Raw genomic sequence first — 19,270 nt, 5'->3', positions numbered from 1 at the left:
CACTTTTGCATCAATTCAGAAAAAGACATAAAAATACAACAGAAAAATAAAACAAAAACAGAAAAAAAAAATTTTACATACCATACCCCTTACCCCTCGCTTTCCTTGATCACTAGCATTTCAAACTAAATTTGTTTTAACATTTGTTCCCCCTATTATTTATTTTTATTCCATATATTCTACTCATCTGTTGACAAGGTAGATAAAAGGAGCATCAGACACAAGGTTTTCACAATCACACAGTCACATTGTGACAGCTGTATCATTATTCAATCATCCTCAAGAAACATGGCTATTGGAATATAGCGCTACATTTTCAGGCAGTTCCCTCCAGCCTCTCCATTACATCTTGAATAACAAGGTGATATCTACTTAATGTGTAAGAATAACCTGCAGGATAACCTCTCGACTCTGTTTGAAATCTCTCAGCCATTGACACTTGGTCTCATTTCTCTCTTCCCCCTTTTGGTCGAGAAGGTTTTCTCAATCCCTTGATGCTAAGTCTCAGCTCATTCTAGGGTTTTTCTCAATCCCTTGATGCTGAGTCTCCGCTCATTCCAAGATCTCTGTCCCATGTTGCCAAGAAGGGCCACACCCCTAGGAGTCATGTCCCAGGTAGAGAGGGGGAGGGTGGTGAGACTGCTCGTTGTGTTGGCTGGAGAGAGGGGCCACATCTGAGCAACAAAAGAGGCTCTCTTGGGGGTGACTCTTAGGCCTAAATTTTAAGTAGACTTGACCTGTCCTTTTCAGCGTTAAGTTTCACATGAACAAACCCCAAGACTGGGGGCTCTGCCTGTAGCTTTGGTTGTCCACACTGTTTGTGAGAATATCAAGAATTCAACTTGGGGAAGTTGAATTTCTCCCTGTTCTCACCATTCCCCGAAGGGGGCTTTGCGGATACTTTTCCACTCACTGATCAAATCACTCTGGGATTCATCAGGGCATCACTCTGGACAAACCAGCAAAATCTCATGTCCTACCTGAGATTCCAAGTACTTATGGTGTTCAATCAAACTATCTACATAAGTTATATTAGGAAATGCACTAGTCAAAATATTAATTTTGTAACAGATAAACATTTTTTGCTTTAGTCTCACACAGAAGGTGACATTTTAAAATATTAATTACCATCTATTTTCAGTACCCTCCAATAATGACATTCCTTTGTTCTTCCTCATGCAAGAACATTTTTAAAATTGTACCTTGTACATTTCACTGTTATTATATAGGCATTCCTAGATTATACCATCTCAATCTTTAACTTCTATGTTTCTGATTTCAGTATGTCCCCAGCCCTCCTCCCTCTATCATTCTCACATGCAGCTTGATTCAGTGTTTTAACATAATTATATTACAGTTAGGTAGTATTGTGCTGTCCATTTCTGAGTTTTTGTATCCAGTCCTGTTGCACCGTCTGTATCCCTTCAGCTCCAATTACCCAATATCTTACCCTATTTCTATCTCCTGATGGTCTCTGTTACGAACAAAATATTCCAAGTTTATTCACTAATGTCATTTCATATCAATGAGACCATACAGTATTTGTCCTTTAGTTTTTGGCTAGTCTCACTCAGCATAATGTTCTCAAGGTCCATCCATGTTGATCTATATTTGTTCTTCAGAAAAATATCTATTCATATCTGTTCTAGTTTGCTAGATTCTGGAATGCAATATACCACAAATGGAATGGCTTTTAAAAAGGGAAGTTTAATAAGTTGCTAGTTTACAGTTCTAAGGCCAAGAAAATGTCCTAATCACAAGTCTATAGAAATGTCCAATCTAAGGCATCTAGGGAAAGATACCTTGGTTCAAGAAGACCGATGAAGTTCAAGGTTTCTCTCTCAAGTGGAAAGGCACATGGTGAACATGGCATCATCTGCTAGCTTCTTCTCTTGGCTTTCTGTTTCATGAAGCTTCCTGGGAGACATTTTCCTTCTTCATCTCCAAAGGTCCCTGGCTGGTGGACTCTGCTTCTCATGGCTATGTTGTTCTGCTCTCTTCAAATCTCTGAATCACTTTTATTCTCCAAAATGTTTCCTCTTTTATAGGACTCCAGAAACTTATCAAGACCCACCGAAATGGGTGGAGACATGTTGTCACCTAACCCAGCTTAACAACCACTCTTGATTAAATCACATCTCCAGGGAGATGATCTGATTACAGTTTCAAACATACAGTATTGAATAGGGATTATTCTGCCTTTATGAAATGGGATTTAGATTAAAACATGACTTTTCTAGGGGACATACATCCTTTTAAACCAGCGCATTCCACCCTCTGGACCCTAAAAAAGACATATTTTCTCCGTATACAAAATACATTCATTTCATAACAATGTCACAGGTCCTTAAACCATTTCAGTAGCAATATACATGAAATACAAAGTTAGAAATGTACAAACTCCTATCAAAGTTATTTACAGGCATGGTCTATTCTAAGGCAAAATTATCCTCTGGCTCTGGACCTATAAAAACGCAAAACAAATTATTTGCTGCCAACATACAAATGAGGAACATTCACAGGATACATCTACTCAGTTCCATAGGGAGGAAGGAACACAGGGGTCATAGGACCCAAGCAGTTTCGAAAACCCTTAGGGCAAAGTCCATTAGATTTCAGAGTCTGAGAGTCATTTATCTTTGGGGCTTCTGAAAGCTGCAGTCCCACTCTTCCCAAGGGCCTACGCAGAGGCCTGCCTCTCTCCGAAAACAAACTTAGGGAACATTGGGGAGACCACCTTTTCTTGGCTTCACTCTTTCCAAGCATTTTAGGGCTGCACTCAGGCTCTCTGCCATCTCCGGGGCACACACTCAACCCTTCCATATGGTGGCAGCCAAGCTCCCCAAACCCCAAGGAATGTGCTTCATCTCCAAGGCCTGAGGCAGCATGACTCTTCCGCTGCAACTAGGTAGAAGGCCCATCCTCTGCCTTTGGGGCAAACTTACCCTCTCCAGGGGCTTGTGTGGGTCCACTCTCCTGGCCCAAGGCTTCTTGACTTGAGACCTCATCCTCCATGGTTTTGCCTCTGAAGTTACTTTTCCTCCAGTGTGTCCCTTCTCTGAACCCGCCCAGTACAGACTGTCAGGAACTCTGTTTATACAGGTCCCACAGCACTCTCGTTGGCTTTCTATGCAGTAGCCTTGGATCATGCCCATCAGACATGAGGAGTTTCCACAAATCCTTCCTGGATAACTCCATGTCCGAGCCTGACTTTCTCTGAAATGACTGGCTGTTTCCACATTTGGTTAAATCCTCACATGAAGCACTTTTCTCTGGGGTCTCCCTTTCCGGAGGCCCAGAATTTTCCAGAGCTTCAATTTCTGGTTTCTTTGTATCCAAGAGTTCAGTTCTCAACTTATCTCTTTTCCTGTCACATTTCATTATAAGCTGCAAGGAGAAACCAGGCTACACTTCCCACACTCAATTTGGAAATCTCTTCTGCTAAATATCCAAGTTCACGGCTTTTAAAATCTGCCTTCCAGCCAAAGCCACTAGTCAATTTTGCCAGATTATCTGCCATTTTAAAACAAGGCTTGCTTTCCTTCCAGTCTACAATAACCTCTCTGTCTAAAATAAACCTCTCTGTGCCTCATCTCTGTCTGAAGCCTGGTCAGAGGTATCTTTAGCATCCACATTTCTACCAACAGTCTCTTCAAAGCATTCTAGGCTTTCTCTATCAAGCTAATCACAATTCCTCCAGATTCTTCCCCTTATCCATTTAAAAAGCCATTCCAACATGTTTGGTATTTGTAAACCACAGCAGCACCGCACTCTCCGGTACCAAAATCTGTTCTAGTTTGCTAGCTGCTGGAATGCAATATACCACAAACGGAATGGCTTTTAGAAAGGGAAGTTTAATAAGTCACTAGTTTACAGTTCTAAGACCCAGAAAATGTCTCAGTTCACGTCTGTAGAAATGTCCAGTCTAAGGTATCGTTCCCTTTTTAAAAGCCATTCCGTTTCTGGTATATTGCATTCCAGCAGCTAGCAAACTAGAACAATATCTTTAGCCAATTTTATAATTGGGTTGTTTGTTCTTTTGTTGTTGAGTTGTGTGGTTTCTTTATGTGTACAGATCTCAAACCTTTATCTGATATGTGATTTCCAAATATTTTCTCCTGCTGAGTTGGTTACCTCTTCACTTATTGACAAAGGCTTGTGAGGCATAGAAGCATTTGTTGCGTTTTTTTTTTAATATTTTTATTGAGATATCTTTACACACAGAGTCCATCCAGAGTGTACAATCAATGGTACTGTCTCTTTTATTTAGGTCTTTGTTCCACTTTGAGTTCATTTTTGTATAGCGTTTATGATAAGGGTCCTTTTTTTCATTCTTTTGGCTATTGACAACCAGTTCTCCCATGCCCATTTATTGAAAAGACCCTTTTGTCCCAGTTCATTGGATTTGGGGGCCTTGCCGAAGATCAGTTGACCATAAATTTGGTATTCTATTTCTGTACCTTTGATTCAATTCCATTGGTCAGTCCTTCTATCTTTGTGCCCGTTCCATGTGGCTTTGACCACTGTGGCTTTATAATAAACTTTAAAGTCAAGAACTGATTATTCTCCCATTCTTTTTTTGGATATTTTTAGCTATTTGAGGCCTCTTTCCCTTTCAAATGAATTTGATAACCAGCTTTTCCAAGTCTTCATAGTAGGTTGTTGGAATTTTGATTGGTATTGCATTGAATTTGTAGATCAGTTTGAGCAGAATTGACATCTTAACTACAGTTAACTTCCTATCCATGAGCAGGGATGTCTTTCTACCTATCTAGATCTTCTTTTAGCAGTATTATGTAGTTTTCTGTATACAAGTCCTTTACATCCCTGGTTAAGTTTGTCCTAGGTACTTGATTCTTTTAGTTGCTATTTTGAATGGATTTTTTCCCTTAATTGTCTCCTCAGTTAGGTCATTGTTTGTGTATGGAAACATTACTTATTTTTTCACATTAATCTTATATCCTGCCAATTTGCTGAATTTGTTTATTAGGCAAGTAGCTTTATCATAGATATCTCAGGATTTTCAAAGTATAGTATCATGTCATCTGCAAATAATGAAAATTTTACATATCTTCTTTTCCTATTTGGATGCCTTTTATTTCTTTTTCCTGCCTCATTGCTGTACTTAGAACTTCTAGTACAATGTTGAATAGTAGTGGTGTCAGAGGGCATCTTTGTCTTGTTCCCAATCTCAGAGGAAAGACTTTCAGTCTCTCAGTATTGAGTGCGATGCTGGCTATGGGGTTTTTCATATATGCCCTTTATCATTTTGAGGAAGTTTCCTTCATTTCCCACTTTCTGAAGTGTTTCTATCAGAAGAGGATGCTGAATTTTGTCAAATGCCTTTTCAGCATCAGTGAAGATGACCATTTGATTTTTCCCTTTTGATTTTTTTGATGTACAATATTATATTAATTTATTTTTTTTGTGTTGAACCACCCTTGCATTCCTGGTATAAACTTCACTTGATTGTGGTATATAATTCTTTTAGTGTTCTTGGATTTGATTTGATTTTGTTGAGAATTTTTGTATCATTAGGGAGATTGGCCTGTAGTTTCCCTTTCTTATAGCATCTTTACCTGGTTTTAGCATTGGAGTGACTTGGCTTCATAAAATGAGTTTGTAGTGTACCTCCTCTTTCCTCAGTTTTTTGAAAGAGTTTGAGCAGGAAACATGTTTGTTCTTTTTGAAATGTTTTATAAAATTCCTCTGTGAAGCCATCTTACCCTGAGCTTTTCTTTTTAGGAAGATTTTTGATGAGTGATTAAATCTTGTGATTGGTTTGATGACATCTTCTGTTTCTTCTCAAGTCAGTGTAAGTTCTTCGTGTTTTTCTAGGAATTTGTACATTTCCTTGAAGTTGTCTAGTTTGTTGGGATATAGTTGTTCCTAGTAGCCTCTTATGATTGGTTTTATTACTTCAGGGTTTGTGGTAATGACCTCTCTCTCATTTCTGATTTTGTTTTTTGCATCCTCTCTGTCTTTTTCTTTGTCAGCCTAGCTAGGGGGTCCATCAATTTTATTGATTTAGTCAAAGAACCAACTTTTGGTTTCATTGATTCTTTCTGTTATTCTTTTGTTCTCTAATTCATTTAATTTTGCTTTAATCTTTGTTATTTCTCTTCTTTTGTTTGCTTTGGGGTTAGTTTGCTATTCTTTCTCTAGTTCCTCCAGGTGAGTAGTTAAATCCTCCATTTTTGCTGTTTCTTTCAATATAGGCATTTAGGGCAATAAATTTCCCTCTCAGCATGGCCTTTGCCACATCCCATAAGTTCTGATATTTTATATTGTCATTTTCATTCATCTTCAAATAGCTACTGAATTCTCTTGCAATTTCTTCTTTGGCCCACTGGTTGTTTAAGAATATGTTATTTAATCTCCATATGTTTGTGAAAGTTCTGGTTCTTTGTATTCATTGATTTCCAGCATCACTTCATTGTGATCAGAGAAAGTGCTTTGAACAATTTCAATCTTTTAAAATTTGTTAAGACCTGTTTGTGCCCCAGCATGTGTTCTATCCTAAAGAATGTTCCATAAGCACTAGAGAAGAATGCACATCCTGGTATTTTGAGGTGCAGTGATCTATATATATGTCTATTAAGTCTAATTCATTTATCAAATTGTTTAAGTTCTTTCTTTCCTCATTGATCCTCTGTCTGATTGTTCTATCTTTGGAAGAGAGTGGTGTATTAAAGTCTCCCACTGTTATTGTTGAAATGTCTGTTGCTCCCTTCAGTTTTGTCAATGTTTGCCTCATTCACTTTGCACCTCCTTGATTGGGCGCATAAACATTTATGATTGTTAATTCTTTTTGGTGAATTGTTCTTTTTATTAAAATGTAGCATCCTTCTTTGCTCCTTATTACATCTTTACATTTAAAGTCTATTTTGTCTGATATTAATACAGCTACTCTTGCTTTCTTTTGCTCACAACTTGCATGGAACATCTTTTTCCACCCTTTCACTTTCAGTCTATTTGTATCCTTGGTTCTAAAATGAGTCTCTTGTAAACAGCATGTACATGGATCATATTTCTTGATCCATTCTGCTAATTCGTACCTTTTAATTGGTGAGTTTAGTCTGTTAATATTCAAAGTTATCACTGTAAAAGCAGTTCTTGAATCTCTTATCCTTTTTTTATTTGTCAGATCTATATATTCTGTTTCCTCTTTCTCTTTTAAGTTACCCTTACAGATATTCTTCAATTCTGTGCCCTCCTCCAGACCTCCCTCTCCTGTCTTTTTTTTTTTTTTTTTTTTTTTCCCAGCTGACCGAACTCCCTTTAGTATTGCTTATAGGGCCAGTCTCTTGATAAATTCTCTCAGGCTTTGTCTATCTGTGAAAATTTTAATCTCTCCCTCAATTTTTGAAGGACAGTTTGACTGGATACAGAACTCTTAGCTGGAAGTCTTTCTCTTTCAGGATTTTAAATATATCATACCTTCTCACCTACATGGTGCCTGTTGAGTATTCTGAAATCAGACTTACGTGGTTTCTCTTGTATGTGGTGAGTCACATTTCTCTTGCTGCTTTCAAAATTTTCTGCTTCTCTTCAACATTTTATGGACTGATTAGTATGTGTCTTAGATGTAGGCCTATTTGGATTTATTTTGGGGGGGGATTTGTTGGACTTTTTTGATTTGCATATATATTTTATGGGGTTGGGAAGTTTTCCCCCATTATCTCCTCGCCTAGTCTTCCTTGCCCTTTACTCTTCTCTTCTCCTTCTGTGACACCAATGATTCTTATGTTTTTGTGCTCCATGTTGTCTGTCATTTCCCTGAGATCCGATTCAAATTTCTGCATCTTTTCTGCCACTTGTTCCTTTGTGCATTTGACTTCAATTGTCCTGTCCTCTAGTTTGTGTATTCTTTCTTCTGCCTCCTCAAATCTGCTGTTGGTTGTGTCTAATATATTTTTTATTTGGTTGACAGTCTCTTTCATCTCTGTGATATCTGCTGTTTTTCTATTCTTTCAAATTCTCTTTATACTCTTCTAGTGTCTTTTTTATATCCTTATGTCATTAGCCAAACCATTGAGTTCATTTAGTAGCATTGTATCAATATCTTTGACTGGTTGTTGCAAAGATTATGTCTCCTCTGGTGTTTCAACTTGGCCCAGATATAACCCAGAGATATAGCCTGGGCTATATCTCTGCATCTTCATATGCTTTGTGGTTTTTTGTTGACCTTGGTGCATTTAATTATCTTGATAGGATTACTTTGGGAGTTGATTTTCCTCTGTTGTCTAAGGTTTTGTATTTGTGGGATGGGGTACAGCAGCACAGGGGTGGGGCACCACACAGGGCTGCATACGGGGTAGGGGCATTTCGCTGGTACAGGGGCATGGAGTGCAGAGTCAAGTGGGGAGTCATGAGGGGCATGGAAGGCTCAAGTGCAGGACGTGGCGCAGGGGACATTGAAGCATGTGGGAGACTGTTCGCTGGGCCTGGGGACGTGGGTGCAGTGTGCATGGAGTGTAGGGGTTGTGGGCACTGGGGTCGGGCAGGTGCGTGGTGTGGGTGAATGGGGCATGGGTGCGTATGTGCGTGGGGTCAGGCTGGGGTATAGGGCAGTGGGATGGGGGTGGGAGGGCACACATGCTTTGGGGGCGTGGGGTACAGGGATGAGGGGCGAGGTGCAGGTGGGATGGACCATGAGTGCTTGGGGAGCGGGGGATAGGGACACAGGTGCGGGAGGGTGGGGCACGGGTTTGTGGGGTCCAGAGAGGCGTGGGGTGACGTGGGTGTGGGGCAGTCAAGGAGTGCAGCTTGGTTTCCTTCCTCATCACTGCCTCCCTGTCTGTGCTCTCCTGGTTTCTGGACCTCCATTTGGAAAGGGGAGCAGTAAGTTCTTTGCACTGGTTGGATGATTTCTATGAGCAGGGAAAGCTAGTTTACTGGCTTCCGGTTGCCCAAGGGAGCTCCAGGCTGTGGAGCCGAGGGACTGATCAGCTTTTCCATCCAGGACCTCCCTTTGTAGTGTAGAAGACCCTCTCAGGTCATTTGAACCCTGGAATTGCTGTCCTGGTCGTTTTTCTGTCACTTCTCTAGCTGTTCCTTGGAGCAGGGGTGAACTCAGTCTGTCCTATTTTACCATCTTCCTGGAAGTCCAATATTCAGTAACTTTTTACCTGTAAGTAGTAATTTTGTATAGTTCAACTTAATATTATTACTTTTTTAAAATCTATAAATTTGGTAGGTTAAAATATGACATTTTTTGTGTTAGTGTTCATTTCTTTGATTACTATTGAGATGAACATTTAAAAAGTATATTTATTGACCATTTGCATTTTGTGAATTGCCTCATCATGATTTTTTAATTATTATATTAGTATGTTTTTGTTTTCTTTATTAATTTTTAAAAACCCTGTCTATATTAGACCTACTAACTGTTTATGTATGCAATATTTTATGATGTTCTTTGGCAGGTAGAAGTTTTAAAGTTTTATATTAAATATAAAAAATATTTAATAGCCAAATATTTTAGCAGACTTTTTGACATCTGTGAATGCTGTGGGTCTGTTTGGAGTATGGCACTGTTGGGATATAATTATTATATTAAATTCTCTCTATTTTTTTATAGAAAGATTATTTTGGTGTCTTATCCCAGATTTTAAAATATTAAATTTCATTGAATGCAAAAAGTCATCAGATATATGACACTTCATTATTTTAGTCCCACTAAAAAATAAAAAGCTGCTTATTACTCTGTGGCTCACCAGTGGTTATGTTGATTTCAGAAATGTCAAAATACATTTTTAAAAGTATTTTAGAATTGATAAAATATCGTGGTTTTATAAATTTATGCTGATTGGTGCCTCCTTAAGCTATGTATCTCATCTCTTCTTGCCTCAAACACTATATCGTCTTTGAAGATTTAAAGCCAGTAGAAACCATTCTCTGAGTTTACTTCTGATACATTATGATTTGCATTTTCATAAGCACATTGAACCCAGCCTTTAGAGGAACCTTAGAGATTATCTAGTCCAAACCCATGTGGCTTAAATTCCCAAATGACATCCCTGCCTAATGGCTATGTAACCTTTCATACAAATGGTATGAAATGTTTTGGAACTTAATTTTAATTCATCATCCTTAACAATGGTGGGGCCGAACACTTTGAGCGTTCAGGTATAAGCTTTCTACAGTTTAACTGTGAACGTCTCTCAAGGAGAAATTAACCCAGAGTCCAGTTTGCTGTTCTGGGGCCGTGACCCTGTGTTTATCTGGGCCTCATTGTGACCCTTCGGGACCAGTCGTGCCTTCATTGGATCAACATGTTCCTTCAGTATCTGAGATGGAAATAGTAACATTTATAGAGGGATTGGGATCTCTCTCTGGGTTAAGGAGGGAGAATCATTCGTAGATGTATTCTTGCCAACAGAATGTGCTCTTTGATACAAAAAGGTTGACTCAGTATACCTGTAGGCAAAATCGTTTTGCTGCCACATTTGAATCAGTTGATTCTTCCACCCAGGGGAGGATGAGTAAAGATATGGGATGTTTTACATATGTGGACCTTGGATCATTTCTTCTGATGGAATATCTCTTTTACTGTGTCCCCTGGCTACCAAAGTATTTTCTGCTTTGTATGAAAGCCTTTATAATTGATGAATAATATAGTCTTTCATTTCATGTCTGCTGCTGCTTTTATTGGGCCATCCTTTTTCTTTCCCCCTCCTTTTATAGGTTATGGGTGAAGATATCATTCCAGAAAAAATAAAAGATGAAGTTCATGCTGAGGTGAAGTGTGTAGACTCTGAAGCCCTGGCTGCCTTGGTGATTGCATCTTCGAAAGAATTTGAAGACAAATGGTTCAAAAAGATCAAAGACCAGTTCTGTCCCCTTGAAAATCACTTCCAAACAGAGATACAAATCTTGGCTTAGTGATCCACTTAAAGATAGAATAGAAAACATCTTGTACTGTATTAATTGTCTTTGTTTACCTCAGACAGGAGCCATTGCTGTTACTGGAATATAATGATTAACAGCAGTTACTTATGTTTTATAAAAATGGTTTTCTCACCAATTATTTTTACTGAATTTGGTGTTTTGGTTTTTTTTTTAATAGATGTTTGGTGTTCACTTTTAAAAACTTTATCTTAGTAAGCCTTTTTGGTACATGCTAACCCTTCAGAATATACCAGTGGGCAGGGTGTATAAAAGACGCTTTTAAATTTTGTGGTTCTTATAAAAACAGTTATTATACATAATCAAATGGCATAAAAATCTATATTGTTTTGGTAAATAAATCAGAAATGACCAAGAATGCTGTAATGTGATGGTAAAACATTCCTAAGAAGGATGTGTCAAGAACTGTGAAGAGTCTGAGATTTACCCTACTTGCTAGCTAACAAGTTAGGCTGCCAGAGCTCCATGGATGCTGGTAGAAGATGTAAGGCTCCTGGATCAGAGACAAAGGACTTGTTATTCATGGCCCAGCAAGCAGTATAAGCTTCAGGGTATTTTGTCAGTTGCTCTTGCCTCCAAATCCCAAGGGGATGGCATAGATGAGTCCAGATGTGTGCCTGCACATGGAGTGGGGTGCGTTACAAGAGAGGAGTCTTGAGCTTAGGAAACCTAAGTATTTTATAATGGGCATTAAGCATGTTTGCCCTTTGCTCCAGAGGGAGACCCTATCACTGTTTTTAGGCAGTTTGCTACACAAACATCCTTGAAAAGGTAGTGTGAAACAAAGAACATTTGGTGCCTTACTCGTAAGACAGGCAGAACTGCAAGGGACCCATGGAACATTGTCTTACAGGGTGATTATCCTTTCCTTTCAGCCACACAAAGGATAATCACAAACTACTACATCCTTTTCAGATATTAAGGGCCACTAACCTTATCTGATGAATTATCTGGGATGAATGAGCTCCTTTATGAATAATGAAATATAAAATTAAACCAAACATCCAGGGCCCACTTAACATTTGATCTGGAACTTCACTCTTCAGTTTTTTTTCTGAAGCCCTAGAAATGGGAAAAACAAAACTTTTAAAGCTTAACCCTGAAGATTTATAGTTGATTGGGAATATTCCAATCCTGTTGATAAGGACATGATGAATCTCTCTCAAATGTCTGGCACCAATTAGAAATCACTTCTCAGGAATATTTAGTTAGGCCTTAGTACACACACCACCTGTTTTGTTTGTGATCTATAATCTGAAATACCAGAGGTTCAGAAGCTAAAAATAAGCTGGAAGACCACACCCATCCTTAATTTATAACACTTCGTCATTTTGATGAAAGATAAAGAGAAAACCACACATTCAAACTTATGATGCTACTTAAACAGCTCTAGGAAAATAAAAGGTCTTTCACAAATATAAAACAAATCAGAAAGGATATGTGCAGATATTGAAATGGAAAAAAGAAAAAAAAAAGGCTACAGGGTCCATGTTAATGTGATTTTGACAATGGGCTGCTCAAACAAGTAACAAAATGACTCCCCTCCAAGGAAGGCACACTCCAGTTTCTGCAAATGCCTTTGTATCAGCAGAAAGTAATATCTTGTTAGTAAATAGTCACTCAACCTTGTTTTAGCAGACCCTGGTGCCAAATACAAATGAAGCAACCATAGTTAGACAGGGGCACAGTAAACAGCTCGGATGAACCGGGATGAAGACCCAGGTTCCTCTGTTGGATGAGCCACATAGACGAGAAGCGCTGGCTCAGAGAGCTGTGTATAAGATGGGCAAATTACAGTGTCGTGGGATGTCAGTACTACTGATTCTTTGCTTTTGCATTGTTCTGCCCTTGGTTGGTACCCTCAGCCCAACTCCACATTTTCTGAAAGTTATTTGATCTGAGGCCTGAGGCTTTAAAGTGGCACACATTTAACTATAATGGCTGGTCAGACATGTGGTAGTACACTTTTCTGAAGTGATTGCTTCCTGTTTCTTTTACCTGAATTTTTGTCTCTGTCCGTATACAGACAGTCAGCTGAACCTTGTAATTATTAAGCAGGCGATGCATGGACAGTTCCCTAAGATTTTAATGTCAGGTGATATCATTCAACCATAGGCATGAAAAAGTGATATATCAGTGATCAGTGGATCCTTATGAATAGTAAAGATAAAAGGCCAGAGAATAATACTTGGAATACCCCAGGTTTAGCATAACTCAAGATTAAAAATGACAACTCAAGATTAATAATGACAATAATGGAAATGATAACATCTGGCATATATTAAATGTCTAAAATGCTAAAAATAATAATAAATCACTAAACTTTGTCAAATGTCCTGCACAGCTTATATTCAATTTTTCTCAGCAGATGCAAGAGAATTTTAGGAGAATGTTGAGTTCATCAGGATTTTTCTTGCATGGCCTTCCTTCTCACTTCTCCATTTCTTGTACCCTTACCAAATCAGGGGAATGATTGTGTTTATAATTTGACTACATTTTTTAGTATGAATAGGTTTGCTAGCATGATGACCAGCTAGTTTAGTCTTTTCTCTCTTAATCCAAAATAGCTTTTGCAAGATTAATAGATATTTCAATATTAGGAACCATTAAAAATTATGAAAATCCCTCAGTATCTCTCCATTGCCAACCATCCATTCAGTCAATTTTATTCTGATAACTTATATACAACCTAAAATTCTCCCTTTTACCCGTCAGTCAGTCATTTAACAATCTCCCATTGTGTGCCAAGCATTGTATTGTCGCTATCGAAACACCAATTATGGAGTAATGTTTAAATTGTGAATTACTCTCAGGATAGGGGGGTCTAAACTCTAACATGGCTTGTCGAGCCCTTCAGATACCTGCCTAGAGCTTCTTCATCTGCCCCCCTCCCCACTATTAATGTCCTGTGTCTTTCACCCTTCGGCCTCCACACATCGTGCTGTCAGTCCGAACCTCTCCTCTGCCCCCATCATACGGCTAATTCATATGCATCTTTTAGGTTTCAACTTAGATTTAGCTTCCCAGAAGTCTTCCTAAACCCCAACTGGTGTCAGTTCTCCCCATTTTGTGCTCTTTTACTACCCTTTTACTCCCATATCAACCCTTATTATTCTGTATTGAAATTGCCCATTTGTTTGCCATGATTGACTTGAAACTTTGTAATATCAGGGACTGTGACTGTTTTGTTCATATTAGAATCCCAAGGGCAGACTACCTGGCATCTCAATAAATAATTGTTGAACAGAATTGCTGAGTTAATTGGCCAGCATCTTATTTTGTTGGTGCAACATATTAACTCCATAGATCTATTGCAGTGCTAGGGCAATTTGAAAGCCCTGCCTTTTTTTTTTTTTTTTTTTTTTTTTTTTGGTAGCTACACCCTTTTCTCCCATTCTCCTAGGCCCCCCGGAAATGCTCTTTTCCCCTAGTCTGTCTTGGACTTGTCTCCATCCTGGTCTACTTGCCAACTTTAACCATGCTTTTAGCTTTTAGCTTTTAACCCTCTGGTCTTCCTTCCAGACCCACTCTCTGTACAGTCCTGAACTGCCTGATGGTCTTCAGGAACCCAGCTCACATCCTCATGCCCACCCCACTCCACTTTCCTGCTAGCGCCATGTTGATGTATGTGAGGACCCATCCTCCTGAACGCTGATGCCTCGGCTGTAATGGAGGGTGTAAGGGGACCCTGGAAGACTGGGCACCTCTAGGTTTCATAACTCTGAATTCATCGTGGTCATTTCTAGCACAGATGTTGAAGGTAATTAATTGAGCCATGATTCTGCTGAAGATAAATCTTCAGCCCTGCCTAGTCAGATACCACCACCCTCTTGTTAATGACTGAATCCCTCAGAAGGTAAAAAGCTGTGTGCAACAGACATGACTGTCTGCTCTCCACGTGGGACAGATTGGGACCAAAGGAAAATTGGTTGCACTCTTACTTTTGGTACTCTCCAAAAGTCTGTTCTCAGCATTTTTTCCCAAGGGGAAATCTTTATGCTGAGTGTTTAAGCAGGTGAGAGTCCTTTATCCTTCATATTTTTGCATCCCCCAATCCAATCTGCACACTCTAGCCAAAGGGATCTTAGAAAAGTAAAGATCCTCAAAATCCTTCATGATTTCCCAAATCCTTCCCGAGGCCTTAAAGTCCTACATGGTCTGGCCCTGGCCCACTCCAGCCTCAGCTTGCACTGCTCCCTTTGGTACTGGGGCTGCTCTGGTTTCTCCTGTCCTTCAGTCGACTCTTTAAGCTCCCTCCCACCCAAGCCCTTTGCCCATCTAGTTGCCCCTGCAGTCTGCCATTCCCTCAACCCTATAAACTTCCCCTTCCTACTGAGTGCTTCTCAGAGGACATGCTCAGACAAGATGTTCCCCATCCCCTGACGTGTTCAGGTCCCCCTTGAAATGTTACCCTATCACCCTGTGCTGTTTTGTTTTTCTTCCCCAGAGTGCTTATTAGAATTATAATTCATTGTGTGTAATTCCTCTTTGCTGAATCATAAGCTCCATGACTGTGCCTCTGGTTTGCCCATTTATGAAGGATCTCGGCCTCATGGACATGCTACGCCTTCTGCCCGTTGCTGCCTTCTTGGAGCCTTAAGCCCTGGCAGGGACAGCTTGAAGCCTGGTGGGCCCTAGCAAGCCCCACTGTCAGTGCAGAGGTGTCCCTTGTCCACTTGGGCAATACCACATGTCAGCAAAGATATGCTTTGTTTTGGGAAAATCCTGAGAAAAATTCCATGAAACAAATCCAAGGCTACTGTTTATGGTAAGAGATAGTTTAAATAGCAGCTTTCTAGAGTTTCTGAAATTTAGTAAACAAAAGTAGTTTACACACTACTTTCCCAGGTCTTACTCATAAAAAACCAAACCAAAGAGGATTCTCCAACTTCTAGCAGCGTGGCAGAGCACACAGTGAAGCCAGGCACATGGTAGTGCACACCAGCTCATCCTCTGTTCTTGGCCCTGATCTCTTGCTAATGTGGCCTTAAGTTAGTATTTTGGACCCAGCTGAGCCTCTGTGGTACAGCCCAAAGCTGAAGTGAATGTTCCCGGAGCCTGTACAACAATCCTAGTGGGTGGCACCCCAGGCCTGTCTCCAACCTTGTCTTCCCAGTAGAAGTGTATGCATCTCGGAATGCTTGCCAAAGAGACCAGGAGAAAAAGAGGGCATTTGTTGGCTTGGGGATCACTCTTCCTGTTTTGATTTGTTGAAGCTGCTGGAATGCAATATATCAGAAATGGATTCGCTTGTACAAAGGGGATTTATTAGGTTACAAATTTACAGCTCTGAGGCCATGAAAATGTCCAAATTAAGGCATCCAGAGAAAGATACCTTGACTTTGAAGGAAAGCCACTGGCATCTGGAACACTTCTGTAAGCTGGGAAGGCGCATGGCTGGTCTACTGGTCCTTGCTCCTGGTTTGTTGCTTTCAGCTTCTGATTCCAGTGGCTTTCTTTCTAAGCATCGGGGTCCTCATGTAGCTTCTCTGGGGCAAACTCTGAGTTTCATCTCTTAGCTTATCATCTCCAAATGTCCGTGTCTCTTGGTTTCATTTCTCTGCCGTCTGTGTTGGCTCTGAGCTTTCTCTGTTTTCTGCCTTGTATTCTGCATACAGGGCTCCAGTAGAAGGATTAAAACCCACCATGGAAACAATTTAATCAAAAGGTCCTGCCCAATAATAGGTCTGCCCTGCCAGATTAGATTAAAAGAACATGACTTTTCTGGAGTACGTAACAGCTTCAAACATGCACACTTCCTTTCCCTTTTCTCCCTTCTGTCCCTCCTTGGTACATAGAGACTTCATCACCCACAGCCTTGGTGTTGTGTCTCCTCGGACCCTGACTGCTCCGTTCCTATCTCTGAGCACTGCCGCTCATCCAAGGGTGGATACCTGACTGCATATTTGTCCTCAATGTCCCTAACTGATTGGAGAAGGGAGGGGGGTTCACCTGATCCACTCTGAGCCAATCAGATTCTCTCCTGGAGGTTTTCAAGTGAAAGATTCTCCATATGTGTCTGAAACTAACAGGCTCTAAATCTGGGGATGCCCTACATGGGACATGATTCCCAGGGGTGTAAATCTCCCTGACAACGTGGGACAGGACTCCCCGGGATGAGCTGGGACTCAAACATCATCAGAATGAGAAAGCCTTCTTGACCAAAAGGAGGAAGAGAGAAATTAGACAAAGTCTCAGTGGTTGAGATATTTCAGAGTCAGGAGATTATCCTGGAGGTTATTATTATGCATTATATAGATATCCCTTTTTAGTTTATGGTGTATTGGAGTGACTAGAGGGAGATATCTGAAGCTGTTGAGCTGTGTTCCAGTAACCTTGATTCTTGAAGAAGACTAACTATATAGCTTTTACAGTGTGCCTGTGTGATTGTGAAAACCTCGTGTCTGATGCAACTTTTATCCAAGGAATGAACAGATGAGTAAAAAAATGAAATAAATATAAGGATAAAAAATAAATAATAGGGAGGGATAAAAAAAGTAAAAGTTGGGTAGAATGAAATACTGTGGGTCAGTGAAGGAGGGGTAAGGGGTATGGGATATATGAGTTCTTTTTTTTTTCTTTTTCTGGATTGATGCAAATGTTCTGAAAATTATCGTGGTGAAGAATACACAACTATGAAATGATTTTGTGAATCATTGTATAATATGGTTGGACTGTGCATTTGTGGATACAAAAAAAAAGCTGGGGATGGCTGTGTTCTGCCATGTGGACTGAAGAGCAGACAGAGAGGTCTGCAGTGAGAGGAAAAATGGGAGAGATGTTCAGGTCACTTCCTGATTCCAGGCCCTTCCTGTTATCTGTGTCCAGCTACACGCTTGCCTGAGGCCTCCACGAGACACGCAGGTCTGGTGAGTAGAATGTACCCGCCCAGCCCCCACAGTGTGCCCATCCCAATCCCCAGAACCTGTGAATGAGCTACTTTATGTGGCAGAGGGGTATTAAAGTGTCTAGCCAGCTGACCTTGAGATGGGGAGGTGATGCTGGATTCTTCAGGTGGATGCAGTATAATTAGAGGGGTCTTTAAAAATGAAAGAGGGCACCAGAAGGAGTGAGGCAGAGAAAGGATGTGATGACAAAAGCACGGGCAGAGAAGTGCTACTCTGCTGGTTTTGAAGATGGAGGAAGCAGCCGTGAGCCTAGAGAAGGCTGGGGAGCAATCTCCTCAAATGTCCGGGAAGGAACCCGTCCTGCTGCCACCTTTTGCCTGACTGACTCCATCTCATTTTAATGTTTCAGCTCTCATGCCTCCCTCAAGCAGCCCTTTCCTGCCTCTTCATTCCCCCTGTCCTTTCTCAGACCAACAATCCAGATGAGGGAAATGCAACCCCTAGAGGAAGCAGAATTCTTCATGCTGAGTCAGCTCGCGCTGCCTACTCACGCTGGCCCATGGGTCTGCAGGGACGCATGCTGTCTTTGCATGATTAAAAGCAGGCAGTCAGGCCCTTTTGGAGCCAAAGACGCTCCGAACCAAGGCTGACGTCCTCAAGGCCAGCCCCCTGGGGTTCCACGTCCCTCCTTGGCTGCAAAACCAGGCCTTGGGATACAGCCATTTGACCAGGAAAAGATTAGCTGGAGCCCCTCGTGCTGCACCCGAGCTGGACCTCCCAGCACAAGCATTCTAGATTGGCCTCTTCACAGCCTGTGGAGCTGGCAAGTCCGGGGAGGAAAGGGCAGGCAGGGCCCTGGGGCCCTTCCATGTCAGGGCTGCTGTTCTTAAAGAGCCGCACTGGCAGGGACAGGCATTCTGGATCCGAGAAACGCCTGCCCAGGAGGCCAGGCTGCCATGACTCAGCCGTCAGTGTCCAATAGAGAGCAGCAGAGGACTCTGCCTCTAATTAGGTGCCGTGGATGCAGAGGGCACACAGCAGGAATGGGGGGCTGCCTGGGGGTGTAGAAAGTTGTGGCGCCCTGTCCCCCAGTCCCCATGGCTTGGCTGCCCTTTCAAACCCCGAGCCTTCCAACTGACAGGGCTTTTCTCGTTTCTTTTTCTCTTGTCTGTCCTCACTTAGTAGTGCCTCCCTGGCCTCCAGGTTTTACCTTTCTTAATCCCAGGTCCTCTCCATTCCTGAAGAGTTGTAGGGAGCGGCCTGGCTTGTGCCTTACAGGCTAGACAGGGAGAATGGGGTTCAGAGAGTCGAGGGCTCTTCACTAGCAACTAGGTTATGGAAGGGCCCGGAAATCCTGTTCCCTAAGCCAGGGCTGCTAGCCTGACATGCAGTCTTTTGTGAGTTTGCAAAAGACCCCTTGCCTATCTTGGTGGGGGCAGGGGGTGGGGGAGTAGAGGAAGGGGGTGGAAGGGTAGGAGAGGAGGGTGGGGGAGTAGGAGATGGGGGTGGGA

At 41.2% G+C, this 19,270-nt stretch overlaps 1 protein-coding gene across 1 annotated transcript in view; it reads left to right on the top strand.

Annotated features, from left to right (window-relative positions):
• The window catches only part of C6H8orf76 (chromosome 6 C8orf76 homolog), a 63,866-nt gene extending 52,823 nt beyond the window's left edge, over positions 1–11,043 (top strand). The window contains exon 6 of the mRNA XM_077167582.1: positions 10,690–11,043. Within this exon, the coding sequence (XP_077023697.1) occupies positions 10,690–10,887 (198 nt within the window). The 3' untranslated portion in view covers positions 10,888–11,043. The remainder of the gene's footprint in view (positions 1–10,689) is intronic.
• The last annotated feature ends 8,227 nt before the right edge of the window (positions 11,044–19,270 follow it).

Source organism: Tamandua tetradactyla, chromosome 6 (assembly GCF_023851605.1).
Source record: "Tamandua tetradactyla isolate mTamTet1 chromosome 6, mTamTet1.pri, whole genome shotgun sequence".
NCBI classification, from domain to species: domain Eukaryota; kingdom Metazoa; phylum Chordata; class Mammalia; order Pilosa; family Myrmecophagidae; genus Tamandua; species Tamandua tetradactyla.
This window is presented reverse-complemented; position numbering and strand designations above follow the sequence as displayed.